A 27,456-nucleotide genomic window follows, 5' to 3' on the forward strand; every position below is an offset into this window, starting at 1 on the left:
GCTGAAGGTGTATTTTATTTTAAACTGAGTTTTGAGATTTATGGCATCTTTCCAAATCTGTTCTTATCCTGTCCCTGTATTAATCATAACATTTTCTAACGTAGCAGCTTGGGGAGAAATAGTGGGATCTGGAGGTCTTTATAGAAGAATGCATACTTGTTTGTTAAGTAATCTCGTGTTTTGAATACGTTGGTGATGTTTTGATGTGGCTTAGTTTGTATCTAAGTCAGTGTTTAAGTATCTTGTACTTAAGGCTCTTCATGTATGTAGGAAGCTCTTGACATTCACACTGTTGATAAAGCTGGAGGAGGAGAAGAGTCACGGAATCTTCAGGCTCCCTTGTTGACTACAAATGATCCAGGTACATTTTTGTGGGTTTTCTTGTAAGTGGCTATTCTCTGCAATAACGGAATTTGTAAAAACACACTGGAAAATTAATATTTTTAGTCAGTTTTTTGGCACAGTAATTTTTTTTGTATATTCTTTCTTTTTGAACTTTTGAGTAGATTGTCAAGCAAGAATACAGGTACTAGAAAAGGAATTGATGGAAGAACTGAAGACATTGAGGCATAAGCAAGTAATACATCCTAGCCTTCAGGAAGGTAAGTGGGCAGTGTACATATTGTTGCCCCTCCTTGTATAGTATACTTAATCATACTGAGTTGGTATTTTCCTACTGGATGTAATGCTGTTTATGTTCAATACAGCTGGGATCTGGGTTTAGTTTCAAACACAGGAAAGCGTAGAGGTGTGCACGTACAAATGTGAGAGTAAGAAAGGAAGTTTGTGAAGTATCCCTCTTGTCATTTGTGGCAGTGAGAGAAAATCTGTGGTGCCTGACCCATTTTGTTTTATGTAGAGGCTTTAAAAGTAGTTTCTACCAGCCAGTAAAGATGTTCTTGTTTTCACACATTCATGTTGAAAACTGGAAGGGGTAACAGAGGCAGAAAATGACTCCTGAATCTCCAGCAGCAGAGAAAGCCGCTGCATGTCGTTATATGCCTCTTGCAGAAGATGCTGAGCCTTCAGACTGCCTGTTCTGTAATGAGCTAATCCTTGTAGAGAGCAGATGGAGTTGATTTTACTCACCCATAGAAAATAGCCATTTCATGGTAGTAGAGGTGCTGGAGATCCAGAAACACTTAACTAAGACTGCATTTGCTATGTTTGAATCTGTATTTTTGTGAGTCACTGTAGATCTTTGTTGGGGACTGTAGTGATAGGACAAGGGGTAATGGGTTCAGACTTAAACAGGGGAAGTTCAGCTTAGATAAAAGGAAGAAGTTCTTTACTGTAAGGGTGGTGAGGCACTGGAACGGGTTGCCCAAGGAAGTTGTGAATGCTTCATCCTTAGCAGCGTTCAAGGCCAGGTTGGACAGAGTCTTGGGTGACATGGTTTAGTGTGAGGTGTCCCTGCCCATGGCAGGGGGTGTGGAACTAGATGATGCTGAGGTCCTTTCCAGCCCTAACTATTCTATGATTCTATGATCCAGTTCACTAGTCACATAAGAGGTCCAAGCAAGCATGTGATCTTGTGTTTATATACAGTATTATCCTGAGGTCAGATGGAAGGAGGTCATATCAGCATAGCAGAACTTAATCTTCTCTCTACTGATGATATTGAAAGACGTCAGCAATAGTAGTCCTGAGACCAGTGGCATTAATATAGGCTTTGGGGCAGATAATGAAGGCAGTGATCTGAATGGCAGTGTTGCACCTCATGCTCTTGAGGTCCTGGCCCTGAATTTTTCAAGCATCTAACTGTAGGGATTGAGACTCCAAATAACCAATTGAGACTCCAAAGATTTTTGCTCTGATACGAGTTATTTTGGGTCCTTGCAGAGTTTCTGCTGGGAAGAGGCCTGGATTATCCTGAATCCAGAATGTTTTATACACGTGGTATGATGCGAACTAGCCTGTCGTCTTTTGCAGACATTTAAAGGGATGCCTTTGTGTCTTGCTAGTGTTGAGCTGACATTCCTGTCTTCCTCCTTTGCAGAATGGTCGTAAGAAAGGTAGTAGAGAACTCTTGGAGCTCTGTCCTAGCTGTGGTGGCAGTGAAACCCATCCCCAGCCAGGTTGTACCTGAGTGGTATTGTGGATGTGTAAATGCAGTTTTCCTCTCCCATGATTCCGGAAATAGGCAGCCCTGTTTTCTAATGACCCCTCTAGCCAACCTGCCCTCACAGGTCTGCACATGTTGTCATACATTGCATTAGCACCATGTTTCCAAAAACTGTGGTAAAATCTCCTTTCTGGTTAGCTGCTGGCAGTGCTAGATACAGCACCGACCAAATGTTGCAGCCATGTTAAGGCTTTTTTGGTTTGTATTGTGGGCCTCCTAGATAATGTCTTTACCCAAGAAAAGTAATAAGAAATTAAGGTATATTGTCAGCCATCACCCCACCACAGCAAGGGCTGTTTTACTCATGAGAGAATCCTGCAACAGGGAACATGTAAAACCCATGTGCTTTTCCTCCAGCTTCTAAATAAGGGGTGGTGAAGTGTGTGTGGTACCTTCTGAGGGGTATTGAGGACTTCACAGATACTACAAAATGGAGAAGAAAAAGTCAAGCATCAGGCTAAGGAAGAGGTCTGAAGAATTTTGACTTTCTTGAACACTTGTGACTGTCATTTCCAGTGTTGGATGGTAATCTGCTGATCCTGTTTAATGGTGAAATCATATTTCAGCAATGAAGAGAATGACCCTCACCTGTCTTATTTATTCTTAGAGTGAAGTTATGTGAAAACTATTTGCAGCAAGAGTGTTACTACAGATAAGATACAGGTGTAATTAGATTAGGCTGTGAATTACAACATACGTGTGTGTGTGTGTGTTGTTACACTTCAGCTGCTGCATGTAAACTGGACTCTTTATTCAGTTTACCTTCAGCTTGCAAAAAGTTAAAGATCCATTGTAGAATAGAGGTTGGTGAAGGAACATAATGATGGTAATGGAGATACCATCAATAAGACATAAGAAGGTGGCTGGAGAGTACCTCAAGGTCACACTTAAGGGCTGTATCTTTCTCCGGACGTACTAAGTAGCATCCTGGAGCTTGGTGCAGCCTTATTAGCCTTCTTGATTCTGATACTTGTTCTCCAAAGTTTCTTGGCCACAGATGATGACTAATAAAACCACCTTGTCATCTGCTACAGAGCAGGCAAAGGGATATGGCTCCCTTCTGTCTGAAAGATGGGAAGTGCATGTTTCTAAATGTGCTTTCAGCCATTCTGTAGAAGCTTTCTGGCTTTCTTGTCCTCACGGCAGTATGGGAAATGGACATAGCAATTCTGACTGATGTTAACTCTGGTTTTGGTTTTGGACAGTGTAGTTGAGAAGCGTAAATTTCATTTTGGAGATGTGTTGGAGCTGTACCTGAACCTCACAGTTGCAGTTCATTTGTGACATTAAGGACATGGTGATTAGGGCTATCTAGATCTTGGAGGAACCAGCACTGCAGGAAGAAAATGCTTCAGAAAGAAGGGAATTCAACTTGAGCATGTTAGAGGGAAGGCTCCTACTGAAGTACTGCAATGCTATGGGATGTCTCTTCTGTCTGAGCTAATTTGAATCCCTTATCATATTCAAAGACACTGTTGTCACATCATATTTCAGATTTGGCAGCTGCATCTGGTGGAGAGGAGAAAGTTCTTAAGGTTCTTCATTTGCTACTATTAGATTACAGCAACTGAAATTTAGCAATACTCTAGAATGTTAGACATTAATAGAAGTGATAATTCGCCTGTCATATATGGTGATGTCTCTACTGACACAGTACTTGCTCTTACTTTTTGTTCTCTATAGGCTGTCTGCATTCATTCCATGTTGCATCCTCTTACTTTATGTCTGAGTGTTTTTTACTTCGTGATCTGAAACTGAAAGAATAGATACTGTGTATGGGTGATGTTCTTATTTTGGTTTGAGTATTAAACAAAGCAAGGCTTGGTTTTGGAGATGATAGAATAATTCAAAGGGAGTGTCAAGAAAAACAAACTGTACTCTTCCCATTTTAAATAGCGTTTGAAAAGAAATGGATGACATCTTGACATTTAGCAGTTGACATGTTTTTATACAAGATGCTAGACTGACTTGGCTTGCTGCTCATTTTGCCTGTGTAGATTTGAAAATTACATCTCACTAGACTGTCTTTGATAACAGGCTCTGTTTAAACACCCATCTTGGAGATTTGTTCCATGTCGATTGTTTTCAGGCTGCCAGTAATCAGGTCACTGTGTTGCCACTTAGGAATACAAATGTGTACCACCAACACAAGATTTCTGCTGTATGTGCAAATGCTGCTTTATGTGACCTGAGCCTTGTCATACATCTTCAATTTCAAAACTCGCATATTTAATAAATGAATTTCAGACTTGTTGGCAGCAGGAGCACTTAGCAGTAGGCTTCTATAGCTAACAACCAAAATAAATGTTCTCAGCTCCAGACTGCAAGCTGAATTTGATTGATAACAGTTATTTCTTGAACTCAGTGTAGCAATATTTTCCAGAAGAGGTACTAAGGTCCTGGCTTTTTTCCCTTCAGCATTTCTGTATCTGTATTTGTTTTGTCATGGAAAAAGGTAGCGTTTGTGGTCAAGTAAAGTCTTTCTATATGAGTATTTTTGGGGAGTTGATGGAGGAAGGTGTTATAGGCAGGTGGTGACATTAACAACGCCTATTGGTTAATTTCCATATGGGCACTTTTCCCTCTTGCTTCAAAAGACAAAAAAAGAAGTCTTATTGCAAAATGCCAAGCTTGGAAAAAACATAACCTGCTGAAATCTGGATTTGATGAGCTAGTCCTGAGAGTGCTCTCAATACAGTTTTATTTATATCAGAGTTCCCAAACACACACATTTCAGAACTAAAAAGTGGTTTGCTCTTGTCTCATTACTGGTTGAAACTGATGCGTGTGGTGTACGTTCTTTCACAAGAATAGCTTTCCATAGAGAAGGGGATGTGCAAGTACCACTGGCAGGATTGATGATTTATGTAGCAATACGTAATACCAATAATCAGCTGAGTTGGGTTCAGGCAGTGACTCTGGCCTTTAAGGATTTTAAGTAGTGCTCACTTCCAAAAAGGAACAGACACAAACTTTGATCATGAGAACTATGACAACACTGGCACTTTGGTTAAGAAATTTCTGTGGAAACTTCCATAGTAATCAAGAAAACTGAAAAGTAATTAAATTTTTTTCTTGATTTTTTCCCATTCCCTAAAATATTCTTTAAAATTTTCTTAAAAATATTCATTAAATAACTCATACTTGCTGCAAATCCAGCATAAGTAACAGTTACAGTTGCTAATGCTGTTTGTCAGGTCTCTTAAAATGGTGGGTGAATGCTAGAAAAACCTGCGTATAACTTAATGGTTTCCTTTTTAGTAAGTATCTTGACTTTGTTTTTACCAGTGTCTTGGTACATTGAGACATTGACTGATACTTGCTTCTTTTAGTGGGACTGAAGCTGAATTCTGTGGACCCAACAGTGAGCATTGACTTGAAATACTTGGGTGTGCAGCTTCCCCTTTCCTACTCAAATTACTCCTTGTGGAGCTATCCAGGAACCAATCCCAATTCTCCAGGTGGGTTGAATAAGAATTTGTTGTAATCTTACTTGTTGAAAGCATTACTTTTTTATCATCAATAATCAGAAGGAGGGAATGACCATTTACTTGAATGTGGCATCTTAAAGCAACTGAAGCAGTATTAACGTAATAAAATGGGGAAACTTCCTTAAATCATCATGTGGTTCCTGGCCAAGGAATCCTGAGTAATTCTGGCCAGGCTGTCTTCAGCCTTCTCTTTTTCTGATGGTTGTGATCCAGTAATGGTATCAGTCTAGTTCTGGTACGTTTTGTCTACTTGACCTGCATTTTCTAAGTGCGAATATACACATCATACACATCAACTACTCTCAAATTGCTCAGGAAAAGTTTAAGCATTCTACATCTCTCTATTGCTCACATGCCAAGCAAAAAAAAAAAAGCTGTCTTACAGAGAGCCCTGATGAGTATGAGAACTTTACAGAAAAAAAGCTTGAGGCAGCACTTGGGGGCTAATATGCAACTTCATCATCGTTATTTATTCCAGAAGTGCTGACCAGTTGTGCGTTTTAAACTTACTCTGTATCCAAACAGTCTCGTTGTACTGTGACTATGATTCTAATGCTGTTGGTCAGTATTGTTTTTAGTAATAAACTGGTTGGACAAGGTATAGGGGTGCTTATCCTCCTACTTACCTCTTTCTCCTACTTTAATATTCTGTGTCTTCCTTATTCTGGTGCTTTTAGGAGATGGTAAGGAAGCAGATGTATCTCAGCTTTTTTTCACTGCAGAAGAGGCAGATTCAATTCAGAAGACCTCAATCAGCTCAGTGTCAAATGCAGTTATTTCTAGGCTGGCAATATGTAAAACAGCCACACAGGTCCCTGTTAGTATATTTACGTTCTAGCTTAGTTTCCAGAGCTGATGGCTAGCTTGGCAGGGATGTTGCTGTTCATCTTTTGTGATTGTTCCCTGTCTCTGCCCCTAATTGATACTCATCTGAATCTGACAGAACAGCAAACATTAAATGAAGTTTCTACAGATTTTGCAAAAGTCAATGGCTCATTTGAGGGGAGAGACTCAAATTATTTTCCTTGCTGAGAGAGGTGGTAGTGTCAGTTCAAAACCCGCCTGTTCCATTTTAACCTTCTGAAGAGCTGATTCACCTGTTCGAGTTTTGGAATCAACTGCTTGCACCATTGCTAAGGAGAATAAAACTGAAACCACAGGAGAAGACGTCTTCTGTGTAGGATAGCAGGTGCATGGGCATACAGCAGAACTCTGCAGGAAGCTTGGCTTTGTTAAGTATTCTATTAAAGTTTGCTTATTCAGGCTTTTGATTTACCATTCGTCGTCAGTCCCTGAAAAGGACTAAGAGAGTTTGCTAGGATATTGGTACAATCAAGCTTGGTTCATAAACTCAGGCTACCTTTCTTCTTTTCCAGATACTGGATTTCCTTTTGTTTCGAGGACAGGAAAGACAAATGATTTCACTAAAATCAAAGGCTGGCGAGGGAAGCTTCATGGTGCTTCTAGAAATGAAGGTAAAAAAGAGGTCAATTTGGTGATTGTGTCTTAAATAGAAGTATGAGGGTTTATATCAAAACTGTTGAATTTTTTGTACTGCTTCCATTGTCAGAGTGGAGATTTACAAGGGAAGAGAGAAACTTACTCTGAGTAAGATAAAAATACCTGTGTTCTGTTTTACACAGAAGGCTTGAGTGAAGATCAAAACTGTAAGAGTTTTGGGTTTGTTTCTCAGTTTTGGGTTTACTTGGAAGTATGGTAATCCCAGAAGTCTGTTGCCCCAGAGACCCTAATGAACTAGAGTAGTTTTCATTTATAGGTGTTTTTTAATTCCATTTAGAGTGGGTATTCTTTACACAATTGATTACTTTGCCCTCCTTCAGGGAGCAATGGATATTCAGCAATATTCCAATTTTTACTTTAGGTTAAATATTCATGATGTACTTTCTGCACTTCCATTCAATGTTGTGCACTGGGTAGGCTGGGTATTCAGAACAAAATACGTTGCATAGAAGCACTGCCTGTTGAAGACTTGCTGGTTTTGTGAACAAGTACTGTGTTGAGTCTGGCTGAGATGGGAGGTAATTTTCTCCATGGCAGCTAGAAAGGTGTTGATAACACACCAATGTTTTGGCTGCTGCTTAGCAGTGCTGGCACAGTGTCACTGCTGTCTCTCCCATGTTCTACTCTCACCCATAGTCTGAGGATGGGCAAGATCCTGGGAGGGGGCATTGCCAGGACACCTAACTGAAAGCGACCAAAGGAGACCTGGACAGGCTGGAGAGTTGGGCAGGGAGTAACTTGATGAAATATAACAAGGGAAAGTGTAGAGTCCTGCATCTGGGCAGGAACAACCCCAGCTTCCAGTATAGGTTGGGGAACGACCTGTTAGAGAGCAGTGTAGGGGAGAGGGACCTGGGGGTCCTAGTGGGTGACAGGATGACCATGAGCCAACACTGTGCCCTTGTGGCTAAGAAGGCCAATGGCATCCTGGGGTGTATTAGAAGGGGGCTGGTTAGTAGGTCGAGAGAGGTCCTCCTTCCCCTCTACTCTGCCCTGGTGAGACCGCATCTGGAATATTGTGTCCAGTTCTGGGCCCCTCAGTTCAAGAAGGACAGGGAGCTGCTGGAGAGAGTCCAGCGCAGGGCAACGAAGATGATTAGGGGAGTGGAGCATCTCCCTTATGAGGAAAGACTGAGGGAGCTGGGTCTCTATAGTTTGGAGAAGAGGAGACTGAGGGGTGACCTTATAAGTGTCTATAAATATATAAAGGGGGAGTGTCACGACGATGGAGCCAGGCTCTACTCAGTGGCAAACAATGATAGGACAAGGGGTAATGGGTACAAAGAGGTTCCACTTAAACTTAAGAAGAAACTTCCTCTCAGTGAGGGTGACGGAACACTGGAACAGGCTGCCCAGGGAGGTTGTGGAGTCTCCTTCCCTGGAGACATTCAAAACCCGCCTGGACACATTCCTGTGTAACATTATGTAGGTGTTCCTGCTCCGGCAGGGGGATTGGACTAGATGATCTTTCAAGGTCCCTTCCAATCTCTAGCATACTGTGATACTGTGATATTCCATACTGTGTGATGTCTGCTCCGCAATAAAAGCTAAGGGACGCACACACACATTCGTTATTGGGGTGTTTGTCTTCTGAAGGACAAATAGAGGCTGGGCAGAGAATGGATTGAGAGCAGCCCCGAGGAGAAGTACTTGGGGGCCAAGGGGATTTGGTTGATGAGAAGCTCAACACAAACCAGCAGTGTTGAGGCAGGTGATTCTCCCCCCTACTCTGCTTTCGTGAGACCCCCCTGCAGTCCTGTGTTCAGCTCTGGGGCCCCCAAGACAAGAGGAATGTGGACCTGTTGGAGTGAGTCCAGAGGAAGCCATGAAGTTGATCAGACAACTGGAGTGCCTCTCCCGTGAAGATAGGCTGAGTTGGGATTGCTCATCTGAGACCTTATAGCAGCCTTACAATACCTAAAGGAAGCCTACATGAAATCTGGAGAGGGACTTTTTACAAGAGCATGAAGTGATGGGACAAGGGGGAATGGCTTTAAACTGAAAGAGGGGAGATTTATATTACCTATTAGGAAACAGTTCTTTACTGTAGTGAGACATTGGCACAGGGTGCCGTGAGAAGCTGTGGCTGCCCCATCCCTGGAAGTGTTCAAGGCCAGGTTGGGTGGGGCTTGAAGCAGCATGGTCTAGTGGAAGGTGCCCATGGCAGGGGGTTGGAAGTGGATGAGCTTTAAGGTCCCCTCCAACCCAAACCATTCTGTGATTCTATGATAACTGCTGTGTGTACTGAAGCCCTACTTCCTGGTTCAGACAGCTGGTTGTGTTTCAGAATGGGTTATATTTGGCGTGCCTGTGTTGTACTCCTCTAAAAGAAGAGTAACTGTTTTCTTAGAGAATTATTTACCTCTTCTATAATGTTGAATTTTATAAGATTTGTCAGTATATTCTCTCAGGAGCTATATTGCTCTTTTGTTTATTTAGGTGGCAGTTCAGAAGGTTCCTTGAAGAATCGCTCAGCGTTCTGTAGTGACAAGCTGGATGAGTATCTGGAAAATGAAGGGAAATTGATGGAAACGAGTATGGGATTTTCTTCTAGCACTCCTGCTTCTCCTGTGGTGTATCAGCTTCCCACTAAGAGCACTAGTTACGTGCGAACACTCGACAGTGTCTTAAAGAAGCAGTCTACCACAATTCCATCAACATCTTACACGTTCAAGCCTGTTCCTTTATCATCTACCTCTAGGAAGACAAAGTCTCAAAACAGACAGACATCTACAAACAGAGTAAAATCATCTTACAAGCCTATACTGCCTTCACCTTTTACTGCAAAGCAGAAACAGAACATTTCAGCATTCGGGGAAAAGGCTGCTAAGTCTGCCTCAAATATCAGTGTGACTAACCAAGCCGGTGGTTTCATGATGTCACCTGTGGATGAAAACACACTTCCAAAACAGATTAGTTTGCGCCAAGCACCACAACAGCAACAAGCAGTTCGTCCACCAGGTTTGTCTAAATCTCAAGTGAAGTTAATGGACTTGGAAGACTGTGCTCTCTGGGATGGCAAACCACGGACCTATATTACAGAAGAACGAGCAGACATCTCTTTGGCAACCCTGCTTACAGCTCAGGTAGATCTGTAATAGTTTCTTTCCTTTCTGTACTGCTGATTTTCCAGATGTGTCCACTTAACTGATGTTGTGTATAGATGCAGAAAATAGGACCAAAGCTCTAAGGTGCACGACAAAGCATGGTGTTCCTTTGTGGTGTAGTCTTTGCAGTGAATGATGAGAAGTGCTGACTTAGTAGTATGTGGAAATGTAATTATGATAGTAGCATGTTGGTGCGAATCATTAATAATTTGAGTATCTGATTTTCACCATCAGAAATTCTGGTTAATATAGCTGCATTTCCTTACTATTTGTGTGTTGAATTAACTGCAAAACCATCCTGGTCACCTGATTCGGTTTTCACATGATAACTTCTGCTTTCTTCACATCCTACTTATTACCAAGATAGTTTAGCTGTCTCAGACTGCCTCTCAGATGACTTCAGATGCCAGCTCTCCTCTGTTCTGTTTGTTACAGTATAGATGACAAATTTTCCGATTTTAACCATGTAGTTGGAGGAGTTATTCTAAATTAAGTAATTTTGCATACGCTTGATTTAATCTTCGTAAAATTTGAAGTGCCTGCTTCCTTACATCTTTTCTTAGGCTTCTCTCAAAAACAAACCTATCCACAAGATAATCAGACGACGAGCACCTCCTTGCAATAACGATTTCTGTCGCCTGGGTTGCATATGTGCCAGTCTGGCACTGGAGAAGCGTCAGCCGACCCACTGCCGCAGGCCAGACTGCATGTTTGGTTGTACGTGCTTGAAGAGAAGAGTGATGCTGGTGAAGGGAGGATCAAAACATAAGAGAATAATGAAAAAGGCTATGCGTGGAGATCTTACGTTCTATGGAACACAAGAAGACCAGCAAGAGGATGAAGATGGGGAAGAAGAGGGTGATGGAGAAGAAGATGAGCTGAAGCAGAAAGAGAAGAAGAAGAGAAAAAGGGTGGAATACAGTGAGTATTGCTGGGCAACAGTGATTACTTACAGCTTTGCAGAAATCACCTGTCTTGGTGGGCATTTCTGTTGGGATGTAGTAGTGATGCCATTTCTAAATCCAGAAATTATGACTGAATTCCAAGAGACGTCTGCAACATCTGCTTTCATATAGCTGACTAGCAGGAAATTACACCTTTTTCTTTTATTTTAACTCTTACTTACCTGATCAGCATTTTAAGTACTAAGTTGTTTGTTGTGATCCAATATCTTCAAAGAATAAGGATGTGAGATAATTACTGCTGTCACTGTTGGTAATCTTCACTGTCATAGTGCTGTTTTCTTCCTCTTTTACCAAGTGTCTCGAGCTGTATATGCAATTGCTGTGTATAGTTGCATGGTTGCTAAGTGTTTTATTTATTTATAAGTAAGTTGGTTTTTTTTCTTGGTTTTTCTTTTTTTTTTTTTCAGCTATTTGTGACTCTGAGCCAGAACAGCCTGTTAGGAATTGCCCATTGTGGGTGAAAGTAGAAGGTGAAGTAGATCCAGAGCCAATTTACATCCCAACACCATCTGTTATTGAACCAGTTAAGTCTGTGATACCACCCAACCAAGAAGTCTTGCCTTCTAGTAAGCATAGGTCTTCCAGTGGAACGAAACCAGGCAGAGTCTATATTCCTAAACCCAATCCAGTGGTAAGAGAGAAAAAGATGTGTTTGTTTTCCTTTGTATTGAAAACTAAACCAAACACTGTCAAAAGCTTCTGCACCAGGCTGTTTCAGAAGAAATGTGAGGTGAAAACCTGAGACTATCTGCCCATAGGTGTGTTGATAAGCTAGGATGAGTTGACTGTATATAAATCTTTAGCTGTGTCTGTCATCTGTTGAGAATTACTGTAGCAATACACAGATGGTGAAAGGTGCTCATAATTCACTAATGGCCTCATTTAAAAAATGCTATAATATATGCTATTGGTGGCAAAATGATTGCTTTTCCTGTAATGTTTGTGTAAGTTATTGGGCTACGTTATGCGCAACCAAGTAATGAATTATTTGGCAGGTAAGGGGATACAGACACAGTGATCAGTATAGCTCTGGAGTCTTTTTTTCTCCTTTTTTTGAGGTTTCACAGCCAGTGTTGGAAGAATATGCCTTTGCCTCTTCCCTCACCTTAGTATATAACAGAAGCAACAGCAATAGAGTCTAAACTTGCCAGAGTTGCTATTTAACATATACCAGCTAAAGTCAAACAATGCATGACAGTTGGGACTTGTTTCCTCACTTAATATCTGAACAGGTTTGGGTTTTGGGGATGGTGTTCTGTTCCATTCCTCTCATCCCCAGTATGTAATTTAGAAGCAAGATACATACTGGGCAGTGTGGTACTAAGAGGGCCGATTCAGCTTTAAATGCCAGTCTTTTGTTTTGACAGTTACTATTAAAGCACTAATGCTGAAGTGTTGCTAGGAAGCAAAACTGTTTCATGAATCTAATGTGAATCTTGAACAGAGAGGTTCCTTTCTCTCTTTTTTAATTTCTTTTATTTCTTGGTAGATTCGAGAGGAGGACAAGGATCCTGTCTACTTATACTTCGAAAGTATGATGACCTGTGCAAGGGTCCGAGTGTATGAACGCAAGAGAGAGGAGAAAAAGCAACAAAAAGACAAAAGTGATTCCCAGAGTCCTAGAGTGAAGGTATGAAGTCGCACTACATAGCATGTGTCATAGAACAGGCAGAAATATTGAAAATGTTGAAGTAATATTTATCCCAGAAATCCCTATGTGATCCATTTGATGGTGATAGGGCTCTGAAGCCTATCACCAGTAAACTTTTATCCTGTTACTGTGATAGAAATTGTCTTGTCTGTGGAAATTCCTGGTTACGAAGTGGATTATCATGTAGGAGTTAAATGTTGATTGAGAAAAGAGCTGGTTTAAGATGAAACTTCTCGTATTGTCAACATTGACATGTTTTCTGATTTGGGGTGGCAGTATATGATAGACTGGTTTATTTTGTGATGTGGAAGAGAGATCCAGAGGATGATTTTTTTTTCTCCTTGCATTTCTTTCCTCCAGGAAGAACCTGAACCAGACCCTCAGCCTCCTGAGAAAGCAACCTGTGAGGCAGACAAAGACACTGATAAATCAGGAGGTAAGATCTGAGTCTTGAGTATAATTCAACCTTTTGGTAGTTCCGCCTTTTTGTGGGGTTTTGGTAATGGCTTTATTTTTTATAAGGAAGTTTCAGCTCTTGATAAAAAGTCCGTTTTCTGGGGGAGTTGTTATGGTTGTCAATAAAAACTTCATGATGTGATTACAGTTTCCTGTTTTCTTTAGCAGTTGTGTGTGTAATGTGGGGGAGATACAGCAGTCTAAATATCCAGTTCTCACTGTTACTCTAAGGTTAAAATGACCAGTATTACAGTAGCTTCTTTAGCAGTAAAAAACAATATTGCACAGCAGACTTGTCTTCATGAGTGATAATCAGATATTTGGGAAGGAATGGAGGTCACTGGCTTTGGTTTGTCTCGGTTTCTTTTTTTTCCCCCTCCTTACTATTACTTTGTTGTTACTGAATAATAAATGTGCAAGTGGTGCTGTGAGGATGGGATCCTTAGAACCATATGGGACAAGGAAGCACTTGTACTTTGTTTGCAGTTGTTTGCTGTTGAATTCTAGTTCAAGTTTAAAGGTTGAAGTTTTGTTACATTATGTATACCAAGTTTGAGGTTTTGGTTCATAAAGAAGTAGGCTAGACATCTGTGTTCTCCTGAAGCGTCCCAAGTCATGTTATGTAATTTAAAATGAGATACACTAGAGGCATTGTGTCATCCATTAATGAAATATAGGTGCCTTTTGGAGCTGAATTTTATCACTGCTTAATGTGTACAGCAGCGCACTCTACATTTAAGGATGGGAATGGAAAAATAATACAACTAGTTGAAAATGCTCGTGAATTGGTAGGTGAAATTAAAATGGCCAGGACACAGGGCTCAACATCCTTGCAGTTTTGCAAAAAGTGACGTTGGATCTCTGACAACAAAAGGTCATGCTTCTCTTTATACATCTTCTGAAAAAGCCGCTTCTGCTAGCAGCACGTTTGCCCCTCATGCCGTTCTAAGACACTGGTCCTTTTCTGACTCCAAAGTGCCATCTCTCAAGTAACCACTGATGCTTTCTACTGCATGTTGGTGTTGCTTGGAGGTCTTTCATCCATGTACTGAAACAACCCAGCTTTGTTTAGCTTGTGATGCAATGGCTGCAGGGAATGAACTGAGAAATAATTACATTAGTTTTGAAGTGAGTTTTTGATTGCTTGTGAAGCTCTGCAGGGGGAAGTGATGTTTTGAACAGGTCTTTTACTTGTTGCCCTGCAGCTGAGACAAGGGTGGAGGTGTGGGCAGAATAAAACTGTTTGAATATCCAGGTGATTAAAATGCCACAGTATTGCAGAAACCTGTTTCAATTCTTCCTCAGAGAAAAGCTGGTGTTCTTCCCGTAGCGAGGGGGACTCTTCCTCCACCTCCTATGTTCATCACACCACTCCAGGTGGACCAGCCAAACTTATCGAGATTATCTCTGACTGCAGTTTGGAGGAAGATCACAATAAGATCTTGACCATCTTATCACAGCAAATCAACAATAAGGTGCCACAGTGCCTCAAAGTGGGTAGCTTCGCTATTGAATTGGCTACAGAACCCAAGGCCGAGGATGAGAACCACCCTCCTGTCTACTCCTCCAGAATGAAGATTTCAGTGCCATCCTACCAGGAGAAGGATGAGAAACCTGAGATACCTGTCTTGGAGACTGCTGATAGTGGAGAGCCGTCATGCAAAAGCACAGAAAACTCACAGGTCTTTGAGGGAGACCCACTGAACAAACTGGAGGAGAGCTTGCGTGGGGGAAAAGGCTTACCTTTTTATGCAGGGGTTTCTCCTGCAGGAAAGATGATCGTCCACAGTTGCAAAGCTAATATGAGCCCCTTGGGCTTGATTCAGGTGGGTCCCTCTGCCTTTACTGTGGAGATTAGATTCAGTTTCATCCAGCATCCCACAACTTCTTGAAGGGGAGAACACTCTTTGATTTTTCTACCTAGTCTTGCCTGTCCAGACAAGGATTCTTAGTATTTGATGGTATTCCTGCCTCTCCATAAACTTGTCCCTTTCAGGATTGACTCAATAACAGGAAATCTGATTGAAAGTCTGAAATCTGATGGTTTAACTTGTCCTTTCGGCAATTTGGGTCTTGGTGGCCCAGTTACAGGATCTCTCTCAGGATCTTTTTGGTGTTTTGGGGAAACTCCCTGCAGATGCATTTGATAGATGATAACCTTAAATGAATGGCGGGTAGGGAGCACAGAAAGCATCTTTTCTGAGGAAGTGTACACTGGGACAAAACTTTAAAATGAAACTGTAAGCATTAAACTCTGTTTTGCTACAGCTTACTGTTAGCATTCACTAATAGTCTACCTTGTGTTTGCAGAACAGATCTTGTTCATCAAGAAAATTCATAATTCTAAATTCAGCAAGTCCTTTCCCTGCAATTTCATGCTGCCAACTTGGTATTATGAATCAGTGGTAGGAACTGTAGACCCAAGATCAAGATCTTTTTCAGTCAAAGGTATTTGTGGTTACAGTAATATCACTTTCAGGAAAGGCACATAAACGAGGAAATCAGAGTAATGTTTATTTTCATGGCACTTTGCAGATATGGCACCCTTAGAGAAGCTAATGGAGTGGGAAAAATGTAGGGGAGATTTCTTTTATTAAAAGTCGATCAGTAAAAAGAGTCAAGACCTTGTTTAGTCCTGTGTTTAAATACATTTGGCTTCTAGAAGGTATCAAACACCCTGAAAGTAAAGTGCAACACAACCAAAGCATCCCATTGACCACTAGGCATAAAACCTGATGTTTAGAAATGTGCTGTTTCTGCTCTCCCATGCAGTCAGTTACAACTGCAACTTTGAGTGTGAAGTTTGTCAACTCACCACACCTTAAATTACAGTATCCAATGACAGTACAGATAAGAAGAAAGCTGGTAAGGCTTTTACAAGCTCTTTTAGAGTTTTGTCCCAATGTATCTGCCATAAGTATTCTTTCTTGTGTAATGAAAAATTTTATTTGATATTGTCCTTGAATTTGGCAACCCATATTTATTCAGGACCATAGTGTAGGTAAGGGACAGGAAGACTTTAGTGCCAGCTTCATTCCATCTAATTTCAGTGATTTCACATCCTCCTTTGGAGTCTGTGGTTCTGTGTGGGAGTCTGAGTAGCATCTAAAAATTTGTGTTATAAAGATACGACAGAGTTGTTTGAAGTTCTCCCCAGCAGTAAGGAGATTAGGAATTCCCATTCTGAACTGCAGTGCTTTTTTAAAGACACTTAGAAGTCCCATGGAATGAAACACCTCTCCAGAGGTGGTGAATTAGCATTCTTTTCACAAAATTTCCCTTTTCCACTTTTTTCAGGTTAATGATAAAAGGTTTCCTCAGGCCAAACTGCTTTTGGGACAGATGGGGGCATTACATCCTGCCAGTCGGCTAGCAGCTTATGTCACACGCAGGCTGCGACGCACAGTACTTGGTGTCTCAGCCCTCAGTACTGTGATCTCCAAGGTAGATTCCACTGCTAAAGCAGCTGCTTCTGGGACACCATCAGTCCAGGTGCCCACAACATCAACTCCCAAAACTACATCTTCCACCAGCACTACTTCAACCCCCACTGTGACGACTCTGAAAACCCATGTCCCAGCACAGAGACAGATAGGTAGGTTGGAACTTCTTACTGTGTTTTAAATTGCGTGAAGCTGTAGTAAAAAGTGAGTGTATCCAGCATTGCTGTTGATTTCTGTGCATCAGTGCATGCTGCCTTTGGCTGCATTGCCTACCTAAACTGCCTCTGCAATAAATAACCTCTTTAAAGCAGAAAGTTTTATTTTGGCTTCAGAGTAAGATTACAGATGTTGACTATTAGTTATTTTATTAATGCTTCTAGAGCATTTTTCAAGAGACAAGGAAGGAGTGGATGGAGACACACTGAAAGTTAAGCTTGGACTTTTGTTCTGAGTTTCCTTGCTGTGATTTTTAATTGTTTTTCATCAAACATCAGTTTAAAGGATTACTCTAACACTGGTTCTTCACTGATAGTTTTTCTGATGATGTTGAATTTATAGTAATTGGGATTCTTACGACCACAAGATGTGTGAAGCAGCAGTGAAAGACAGGATGGTCCAAATCTGGATTAGTGAAGCAACAGGTGTGCAGCCAATAACCACACCAGCCTGTAATCTCCTTGGATTTCACAAGCTAAACAGGGTTGGATTTAAGCAGCACTTTGAGTATCAGAAGAAGCATATGGTACTTGAATGTGAATTGGTACTGAAACGGTTACCTCAGCATGGCAAGAGAGGAAGTTCCCTTTAACTGTTACATTTTACATGAGTTTCAGAAAACACATATTAAAATACCTAGTGCCCATCCACATTTTCCCAAAGTTATTTAAGGATCTGAAGAAGCTTTTCAAGAGAAGAGGATGTTACCTGTGTCCTGGCAAAACTCTAGTTTCTGATGTTTTGTTTCTTCCTGCCTGAATTTTCATTGCCATGTAAATGGGTGTGTTGTTTCTCTTGTCCTGTAATAAAACTTCTTGTTCTGTGTGTTTATGCCATACTGTTGAAGAGCTGGCTACGTTTCATTGATGGGTGAAGTGGCTGTTACATCTGTGATTTAAATGTTCTGGCATATTCTTGGTTAAAGATGCTATATGCATCAATAACTATGGTATCTAAGTTGGGCTTGTTCCATAATCTCTGCTGTTGTACTCACCTGTAGGAACCTGGAGTTGTGTAGTTGCGGTATTCTAATCTCTTGGAGAGCAAGGGATGGGGGAAGGATCTTCCCAATGGTCATTGCTTCCTATTGATCAAATTTGTCCCATCCAGTCTCAGTTGCATGAGTGTTGCTGCAGGGAGAAGGGGACATGGCAAACTCTATCTCTCTCTCTCACCCCTTACGCCATGGCTGTGTAAGATGTGGATATAGTAGAAGGGGAATGAAACCCAAGAAGCAGTGAGAAGAGGAAGATCACACAAGCTGTTACAGGAAGAATTTGAGGCTTAGAAAATAGCTTTGGGCTCATTATTTCGTGTTATTTAGGTGTTTGTTTTCCTGTGCTGTAATTAGGATTGTCGGTTTCATGATAAAGAACAGCCCCTCAAGACGCAATTCTTTGTGTGGCCAGGAAGAATGCAACAAAAAGCTATAGAAGTGTGGAATAAAGCAGACTTAATTCTAATATGTGAGGCATGTTCAGGACTGCCATAAAGGTTTCAATTTAATTACAAGGTACAAAGGAAGCGGAGGCTCACTTGCATGCTGAAGTTACAGTTGTAGCACCTCATGAAAGGCAAAGAGGAAATCTGTCACAATTTTGACCTGCAAGTTTTTATTTGCAGCTGCCCGACCCTCGCCCGGTGGTGTGTTCGCACAGTTTGTGATGAACAAAGCCGGAGCTCTGCAGCAGAAGGTTCCTGGAGCGAACACACGCCAGCCTGTGTCAGGGCCACAGAAGTTCAGTATCAAGCCTACACCGATAATGGTTGTCACTCCTGTGGTTCCCTCAAGGCTACCTGCAGCTCAATGCACAGTCTCTCCTGGGATCACTACGGTCACCACCACTTCTCCAGTTATTGTGGAAAGTATCAGTGCGGCAGCATCTTCTGTGACCACTCCTGGCCAAACAAGAGCTAGTGAACCTGCCTGCTCTCCTGCAATTACAGTCACAGCTGTTCCTGTAACATCTGGAATCGACATCTTTACTACTCCCTCATCCACCACGCCAACTGCCACTGTGAACATAGGAAAAGCAACAGGGACTGTTGTACCAACCACATCACTCCCTAAAACTGTAGTAACAACACCAACTGTTACTTGTCCTGTTGTCACAACGTCCACTGCTACGGTTGTGCTAACAACAGCTGTGACAGCTGCATCTGTGGTGACTTGCTCTGCTGGCTCTGTTCCGATTATACTGTCAGGAGTTAGTTCGAGTCCTTCACTGACTCCAAAAAAAGGTAAGACTTAGGTGCTTTGGGCTATTACTGCAAACACTTCAGGTTTTTATTCCACCTCCGTCATATCTGCAATACAGTCCACAACTGTAGAGCCCAACTCAATTATAGATTCACTTGTCTCACCCTTCTTTCCAAACTAGGGTCAGAAATGTAATCTCTGTAAGTTGCTTGTGTTCCAGAGCCAGTAGAGGAGGAGAAAAAATGCAGGTATCTGGTCAGTGACTGCTATGAAATGAGCTGTCACATCATCTGTTAGCCCATAGAAAAGTATAGCACAATTATGACTGCTAGAATTGCATGGCTGGCAGTCGAAGAAGCAGGTATGGGATTGCTCTTGTTAACATGGAAGTCTTCTGAGTCACAGTGAGAAATGTCAGTGGAACTGCACGAAAAGACTCTTCTGGCCTTGTTGGTTCTGTGTGTGTTCTGTGAATGAAAGAGGAAAAAAAATAAATTCAAGCAAATTTAAACACTTGTGCTTGTTTTCACTGAGGATAATGCCTGATTTATAGGCTGTTCTCTGACTTTTTTATGTAACTTTAAATGTTTCAGAAGATGCTACTGCACAAGGTATAAACAAGACTTCCCAGATGTCTCCTGGAGCAGAGAAGCGTGTAGGACCTCGATTGCTGCTGATTCCGGTGCATCAGACATCTCCTGCTTTGCGACCGCTAAACAGCATGCAGCTTGCTCAGAGGCAGAGGATGGTCCTTCAGCCTCTCAGGAACCCTGGTGGTATGAACCTGTTCAGACATCCTAATGGGCAGATAATTCAGCTTGTCCCCCTCCAACAGTTTCGAGCTACAGGTGCCCAAACCAATGTGCAGCCAGTGATGTTCCGCAATCCAGGTACAAAGTCCAGTGTTTCTTGACTGACAAATGCATTACCTAGTAACTAACAATGTAGTAAATGCTCCATCCATGATGCTTGTTTCCCCTGCTGGAAGTAATCGAAGAGGGTCTAATTTGATTCTGCATGAGTAACTGAAGAGCATAGTTTAATTAATTTAGATGAAATGCAGCTTAAACACCATTCTTAAAATACAGAAAGTGCAGTTAATAGCTAAGTCACCAGAATTTGAGAGTTCTGTGCAGCAAGTGAAAGTCTCTGTGTATGTATGTATAGTACAGTACAGCCATGTCCATTGTACTGTTGTAACTTAAGTTCTGTTGATCTGGTGATTCAAAACTAATTCTTGTTGAAGATTCTCTTTAAAAGAATGAGCTGCTGTTACCTGTGTCTCATTCATAGAATCACAGATCTGCTGCTCTATTTTTGTTTGGTTTGCATGTTTGTTAGTGCTTTTACAGCAGATGTTCAGATCAGATGTTACAGTACAGTACAAAATTGTTGGGGGTTTGCCTCTTTAGAGTGCGAGAAGAAAGATAAGTTTGATTTTCAGCTGATTGTAGTGCATAAAGAATGTATGCATTGCAATGTATGTAGTGCATCTTGAGAGGGAGGCCAGGTGGTGTTGAAAACAGAGGTGAGAGCAAGCGTAGTACATGGCAAAATGGGGCTGGGAGTAATCCTGTGCCTTAGTTGAGGTTTGAACATGGAGTGTGCTAAAGAATCAGTCAAAACGTTCATTGACTTTCTTTCTGATTTGGGGCTTTTGCTGTACAAGAGAAACTAATTGCCAGCAGTGGTATTTTTCTTTGTGTTTTATGGAGTTCTGAAATGCCACAGAAGAATTCAGTAAGGAAAAAGGTTGTGGTATGATTGTGTCATCTTGTCAAGGTTTTTCTCTGTGGAAGTATTTGCAGGGAGGGGAGGTGGAGCTGTGGTGTTTGTGGATTTTTTTTTTTTTCTAATCTCCATTTTCCTGTTTTCCAGTAAATGGGAATGCAGAGAACTAACTAAATGTAATGCCTTTTTTTGGTTAGAAAACTTAATGCTGCAGCTTACCATTAAATCTCTTTGTTTTAGAGTAGCCACCTCATGTATTTTATTGGGGTGTTCCATATGAAAATGAAGCTGTTTGTATGTCTGTGCAGTACCAGCTCTTTCATCCCTGAGAATGCTGGCTACTTCCAATACAGCATCAATACTAAAACGAAATAAAAAAGGCTTTGAGGAAATACTAGTTGATGTTTTGCTTTCCTCGCAGGCTCTGTTGTAGGAATCCGGTTGCCTGCACCTTCTAAGCCTCCGGAGTCACCTGCATCTCCCACTTCCTCTGTGTCTTCCACTTCTCCTGCCACAAACTCAGCTGCACAAACTGCAATACCCAAGTTATCCCCTACGTCTAACCTAGCCACGCAAGCATCTTCTCTTCTTCCTTCAGTACCAAGTTTTGTGTCACAGGCAGGCGCCCTGACTCTGAGGATCGCTCCTACTGCTGGCAGTGTGACAAATCAGACAGCCTCTGAATCTAAAATAACCTGCAGCTCAGGTGGTCTGCCAGCTACTGCTGCTAATCTCATACCTTTACAATCTGGTAGTTTTGCTTTACTTCAGCTCCCAGGACAGAAGACTGTGCCAAACTCCATTCTGAACCATTTTGCATCTCTTCAGTTGAAGAAGAATTACAGGAAAATATGCAAGAAAGAGGAGCCGGATGTTGCTCAGCAGAAGGAGAATGAGAAGGCTTCACGCTCAGATGACGCTGTGGAGTCTGAGTTCGCAGTGTCTGATAGGAAACAAGAAGAAAATGAGTTGTCAATTAACCAGTCAAATAATGTTGAAGAGTCAGCATCTGGCACAGTTGCACCTGATAGAAATTCCACTGCATTAGAGATGGTGGAGAAGGACTCAAAGGTGCTAGAGAGTTCTTGTGATGATAGCACTTCTTCTCAGCACGATGTTTCCGCAGATGTCATATCATCTGACCACTCGTACATCAGTGAGAAGCAAAATGATGAGGAAGAAAAAGAGGCTTTTGAGGAAAAAGAGGACTCTCTCACTTCTGAAACTGCAGTGAAGGCTTTTTCAACTAATTCTGAAGCTGTTTGTGGGTCATCTGATCAGTCTCTAGCTGCTCCTCTGGATAATGCACATCAACAGAGTCTTGAGAATCAGGAGAGTGCACGGTTGAAGAACCATGTGAATGAACAGACATGTGCTGAACAGGAAGAGAAACCAATAAAAGAGGAGGAAGGAGATGAACACACACAGATGAAAGAGGACAAGGCAAGTTCTGAGCAGTCACAGAATCAACAAGAGCAAGGCACACAGCTGGAGAACATGGAACAGAATGAGACTGAACCGTCTCAGAACAAAGAAGAATGCCAGGGTGATGCTGTGCAGCTAGATATGGAAAGGAAGGACAACAGGAGCTCTGCAGAAGCAGAAAGCGTAGAGGAGAAACTGGGGAGTAAATGTGGTATCAGTTCTGCAAAAGAGCAGGAGGATGCTTCAGGAGAAGAGCATACAGTCAGTACCAAGGAAGGCAAAGCAAATGTTGCTGGGCTGGGAGGCAGTAGCAACAAAGAACAAGCGCCTTTTGATTCTCAGGAAGAACTGAAAACGGGTCATGATATTGTAACGCATGTCAACAGTTCTTGGAGTAAAATATCCAGCATTGTACCACCTTTAGAAAATAAAAGTGAGGTGGATAACAAAGCTGATACCTCTGAGAAAAGTGACTTCCTGATACCAGAAGAGAAGACACAAGAACTTCAGCATCCCAAAATGCCCACTCTTGGTATAACTGCTGATGGTATGGAAGAGGAAGAAGAAGATGATGATGAAGAGGATGAAAAAACGGATGATTCTGCTGATGAGATGCTGGATGGTGCTTCTGACTTCCCGAGTGAAGAGGAAATAGATGTTGAGAAAGTGGTAAGCATTTCACTATTTCTGAAGGTCATTTTATTTAATTGACCAACTAACATGTCCCAAGCCATGGATTTGGAAGACACAGTGTGATCTTTTTGTTCTGGACTTCATTTTCTTTAGAATGTCTGGATCAGGGTTCCATGTGGGAATGTCTTCTGTTTCTTAGTTGTATGCTTTTATTACAGGTAGCATTGTAGTGGCCTTGTAGAAATTATCTGGTTTTCAGATAAAAGGAGTTCTATCGAGCAAGCTGTAACAACCATTGCATGTTTATTTACTAAAGCAGCTTGGTTCCTTGTAACATGACTTACAATCCTAAAATGTAGTAGCCCATCTAGTGTTTCTGTTAGTTTAAGCTGATTCCTTCTACTTCATCTTTGTACCCTTTAGTTAAAATTCGCAAAGGAATGTTTGAATCTCTCCTTAAATTCCTCTTGAAATTTAGAAATACATTCAAGTAGTGCTTGAAAGCTGTCATTCCATATGCGATAGAAAGCAAATTGCTTTGGAAGTCACAAAATGAGAGTAAAACATCGTATTTAAGTATAGTTAAAGTATGTTTAGACTTTGGTGCTCATGGAATGTCCATCAAATTCCACCTAGAAATTAAAAGGAAATCCCACATGTAACTCCCTCATGTACTTTTGAAATATCTGTATGTGATACATCAAAAAAAAGTGCATTGTTACTTAAAATTTATGAAGTTGTGGTTCTGTCAGTCAGTCAAGTAGGAAATAACATAGCCCTTTCTTGGGATGAGATAAAAGTGGGAAGAGATTAAACTGGAGAAGAATTGAAGTACAAAGAAAGATAGAAGAGATTATGTTAGTGTCTTCAGGGCTTTGAAAGTATATAGTTCTTGTAGGTCTCTTGTCTTAATATAGTCCTCTCACAGTTGAAAACCAAATTAGACTTCTTTTTCTTCTAACCGTATCCAGATTAACTCAGTTAAGTCAGTAACTTGGGCTCTTAGAGAACCTATTTAATTTCCAGAAAAACTGACTAATCACTTGATATTGCAGTTTGCTATTCTGAGGCAAGATGATAGCATCTCAGCTGCGTGAAGGTGAGGAAACTGAAAGCATATGTAACTTTAAAGTTCTTTCAGGCTGGAAACTGAGCTGTTGCTGTCTTGTCTTTAGTCAGACAGTGACAGTTTGGTAACTCCTGTATCCTTCAGTATCTTCAGCAGAGTTATCATCAAGTTTTGAGAACCGGGGTTAATTTGTGCCTGATGCTAGATAAACTTTCTATACAAGGTAGTCTTATCTGTTGGTAAGCCAACAATAACAAGTCTAGGTCACAGAGTAGCCTCTTATCAGCGTTGTTGTTTTCTTTTGTGCTGCAAAAGGATGATGAAGTGAAAAAATAATTAGAGATTACAAGAAGCGTTTGTTTTGGAAGAAACTCCCTGTGCAGGTTTTGACTAGTACGGTTTGGTAAGCCATGTAAGGGTACGTGTTTGCCATAAGCTCACACAGACGTGAGTAAGCTGGCTTTGGTTCTAGAGCAATAAAGCTGAGGAATGAGATTTCAGGGTACTGTAAAAACGTGTCTGGAGTTTGGGTGAGTTCTTAGTTTGTTAGTCTGTGCTGCCTACATGTAAAGTTAGCGTGTCAGTGCCTAAGGAGGATTCAGTTTTAAATCTAAGTATGGAAGTCTGTTATTTTTTCACTGGGGATGTACTCTTTTATCAGCATAGTGCTTACAATCAGGCTGCACTGGTATTATTTGTCAGACTGGGTGAAGTCAATCAGACGAACAAACTACTAGAGGACATTTATCTGCTTCATTAAGCTAGTGAAAACAGAGCAAAGTGTACATGTATGTCCAAGAATACTTCTGTTTAGTGGCAGTACTAATGACAGCTGTTTTCAGTACTAGTTTGGAATATGGGCTGGGTTTAGTTGCTCAGGGAATACCTATTGAAAATTCCAGTGAGAGTCGCTTTCTACCTACCTGTAGAAGCTATTTGTGTTTGGTTTTTAGTACATTTGCCTGCATTGGTTCTCATTGCAGTAATGACTTTACTCTTCTTAATTTTACATATCAGTGCTCTTCAGATTACCTTTTTACCTTGTGCTGAATTTGTGTGCTTGACTTACGAGACTCTTGTAGACACCTCCTCTATTCAATGAAAAGAGAGAGGCTTCCTTAGATGTTCTCTTGTTCTTTTGTATTTCCTACCCTGAAGTGCATCAAGAGAAGCTTAGGAAGATTGATCGTTGTGGGTTTGGTGATACAAATAAAACCTTCCGAGATACCTTGTTAAGCAAACTAATCAATATCGAGACTTGTTGTCTGAACAAATCCAAGTGCGATGGTCTGGGATGTGATGTTAAACTCTTGATCTCCAAAGCATGGTGATTGCACACAGGATTCCTGTTCAGAATGACTGTTTGGCCTGGGCTAAGTAACACACTGTGTCTGTTAATTGTTCTCATGAATTCTTTTTCGCTTAAGCCAAAACCATGCCAGGGGGTGTTCTAGTATTTTAATGGTACAGGTAGAGTCCCATGGTCCCATTTAAGTTACTAGTCTAAACGTAGCTTCTGTGTCTGGCAAGTTATTTTAAATGTCATTAAAATGTGGTTTTCAGTCATTCTTTTTCTGAGCTGACCATGAAAATGATAAGGAACTATCATGAGTTATTATAACATCATAAGTTGAATAAAAATGGCAAGTAACATTTTGTGGACAGTTGAAGTTCTAACAATCTTTTACATGTTTTGAGCTTTAGGAACTGACTGACCATATGTGAAATCTGCAGACACTGTAGAGTAGAAGGCAGATCCAGAAATGAGGCGTTTGCTTTGGAAATGTCTTAACAGCATCCTTTGTCACCGAGGACCCTCCGCCACCAGGCAGTTTGCTCTTCAGGAGCTAGCAATAAGGGTGTAGGCTGCCAGGAACAGACAGATTAAAGTGAGAGGAGAGTGCTTAGAAAAAGAAGTGTTGAAATGCAGAGAGGGAAAAGTGCTGACCTTTCTGTAGCAGCCTTGGAACTTCTGTTGTAGTGTGGGATTGCTCCTCTTGTGTCTCCATTCCTCAAGGTAATTTTTACTCTCGGAAGCTCAGAGGCATTTAGAAGCTTTATAACTACAGGACCTGTGGAGAGACAGACGCTAGAAATGTAGGACTTCCGTCCACAGGCATCTTAGAAGCTTTGCACCCTGACAAGGAGTCATGCTGGGCTATGAATAGGGTTCAAGCTATGAACAGGGTTCAGCCTGTGACAGGTTGTCAGAACACGTGTAGGAATAGCTGTTCTTGTGGCAGAACTTCACTTCTGATGGTCTTTGCAATTGTGATGTTTTCCCTGTTGTTAGGAACTCAGGAAAGATACCATCCTGAAGCATTTTTTCCCTTTGTTGTTAGATGTAAGAATGACAGAAGTTAGGTGTTTTGTTTTCCATATGTTCACATTCAGGATTTGTGAAGTTCCTAATGGGTAGTGGAGAGGAGTTTTTCACTGTCTTTCTTCCTTTTCCCCATTTTCTATTTTTATCATGTGTTTCATGAAAAAGCTGCCACATCTCAGGTTCTGAATACCATTTATCTGGTATGGTAACATGCAGAAAGTTCCACCATGAGAGCAGCTCTAGCTGGATAATTATTATCAACCCTTTGATTAGCACAGTGTAACTTGGCAGCACTCGGAAGCTTTACCATGATAGTGTTTATACAGCAAGCACATTTCTTGAGGGCTTTTTTCCCCTCACTCTTTGAAATGTAGCGTCTTTTGAGCTGCCCTGCACATCCTCCTTCCCTGCAGTGTGATGATGTCTAAATGTAGTTTAGACAGCAGTCATGCCCACTGAAGAAAAGCAGTGTGCATCTCCTGCATTTAGAACACAGCAATGATACTGTATAAAATGGAAAAGGTAGAGAAACTATCAGGAGGCTTCCAGCACCAAGGAGGATTTATGGATGACCCAGGGGAGCAAAGTGCTTTGTGTATAATTAAATACAGCCATGTTGTAATAAAAATGTGTCCTGGTAAAATTACATTAACCCTGTGCCTCTTGCCCATGTAATATTTTCAATGTAATGGCATGTATCTATTCAGTAGCTCTGTAACTTAAATAGTATCTTTGAATATTAGTTTGTTTTCAGCCAGTTCTTTTTCCCCCTCTGGCTTTATGATGCTTTTCCATCTCACATCACCCGTTGTAGCTCAGCAGAAGGGCTGTGTCTGGGGAGACCGTGCAGTTTTGATATCTTCCAACTCCTCTTTTGCTTTGCCCTCCCTCCAGTCTTACCAGTTAGTAGACTTTAATTTCACATTGAAGATTATGTTCTTCTCAGCTGAGGAATCCTTGGAATTTTAGCACTCTGGGTCTTATGATACATCCTCTAGTTTGTTCTGTGATCCCTGGCATAGCACTTAAAGACTTCCAGAAAAGTATCTAAAAAGGACTTCTGAAAAAGACTTGGGAATCTCCGGTTGTGTGTTTGA

At 41.3% G+C, this 27,456-nt stretch overlaps 1 protein-coding gene across 13 annotated transcripts in view; it reads left to right on the forward strand.

Moving 5' to 3' along the window:
* Positions 1-27,456, forward strand: part of MGA (MAX dimerization protein MGA) — a 52,732-nt gene that overhangs the window by 10,100 nt on the left and 15,176 nt on the right. For 8 of the 13 annotated variants that reach the window (XM_061462333.1, XM_061462325.1, XM_061462332.1 and 5 more), the window contains 15 exons: positions 271-361; positions 507-602; positions 5,458-5,586; positions 6,993-7,091; positions 9,577-10,223; positions 10,808-11,165; positions 11,617-11,840; positions 12,699-12,839; positions 13,221-13,296; positions 14,622-15,142; positions 16,089-16,181; positions 16,614-16,911; positions 18,599-19,216; positions 19,769-20,065; positions 21,328-23,000. In XM_061462333.1, the coding sequence (XP_061318317.1) occupies positions 271-361; positions 507-602; positions 5,458-5,586; positions 6,993-7,091; positions 9,577-10,223; positions 10,808-11,165; positions 11,617-11,840; positions 12,699-12,839; positions 13,221-13,296; positions 14,622-15,142; positions 16,089-16,181; positions 16,614-16,911; positions 18,599-19,216; positions 19,769-20,065; positions 21,328-23,000 (5,361 nt within the window). Of the gene's footprint in view, positions 1-270; positions 362-506; positions 603-5,457; positions 5,587-6,992; positions 7,092-9,576; positions 10,224-10,807; positions 11,166-11,616; positions 11,841-12,698; positions 12,840-13,220; positions 13,297-14,621; positions 15,143-16,088; positions 16,182-16,613; positions 16,912-18,598; positions 19,217-19,768; positions 20,066-21,327; positions 23,001-27,456 lie in introns of those variants that run through there. The other 5 variants (XM_061462329.1, XM_061462330.1, XM_061462339.1 and 2 more) reach the window with 5 other exon arrangements.

Source organism: Pezoporus flaviventris, unplaced genomic scaffold, assembly GCF_033815535.1.
Source record: "Pezoporus flaviventris isolate CSIRO_AGI_PZ_B2104156 unplaced genomic scaffold, CSIRO_AGI_Pfla_v1 ptg000035l, whole genome shotgun sequence".
Taxonomy (NCBI): domain Eukaryota; kingdom Metazoa; phylum Chordata; class Aves; order Psittaciformes; family Psittacidae; genus Pezoporus; species Pezoporus flaviventris.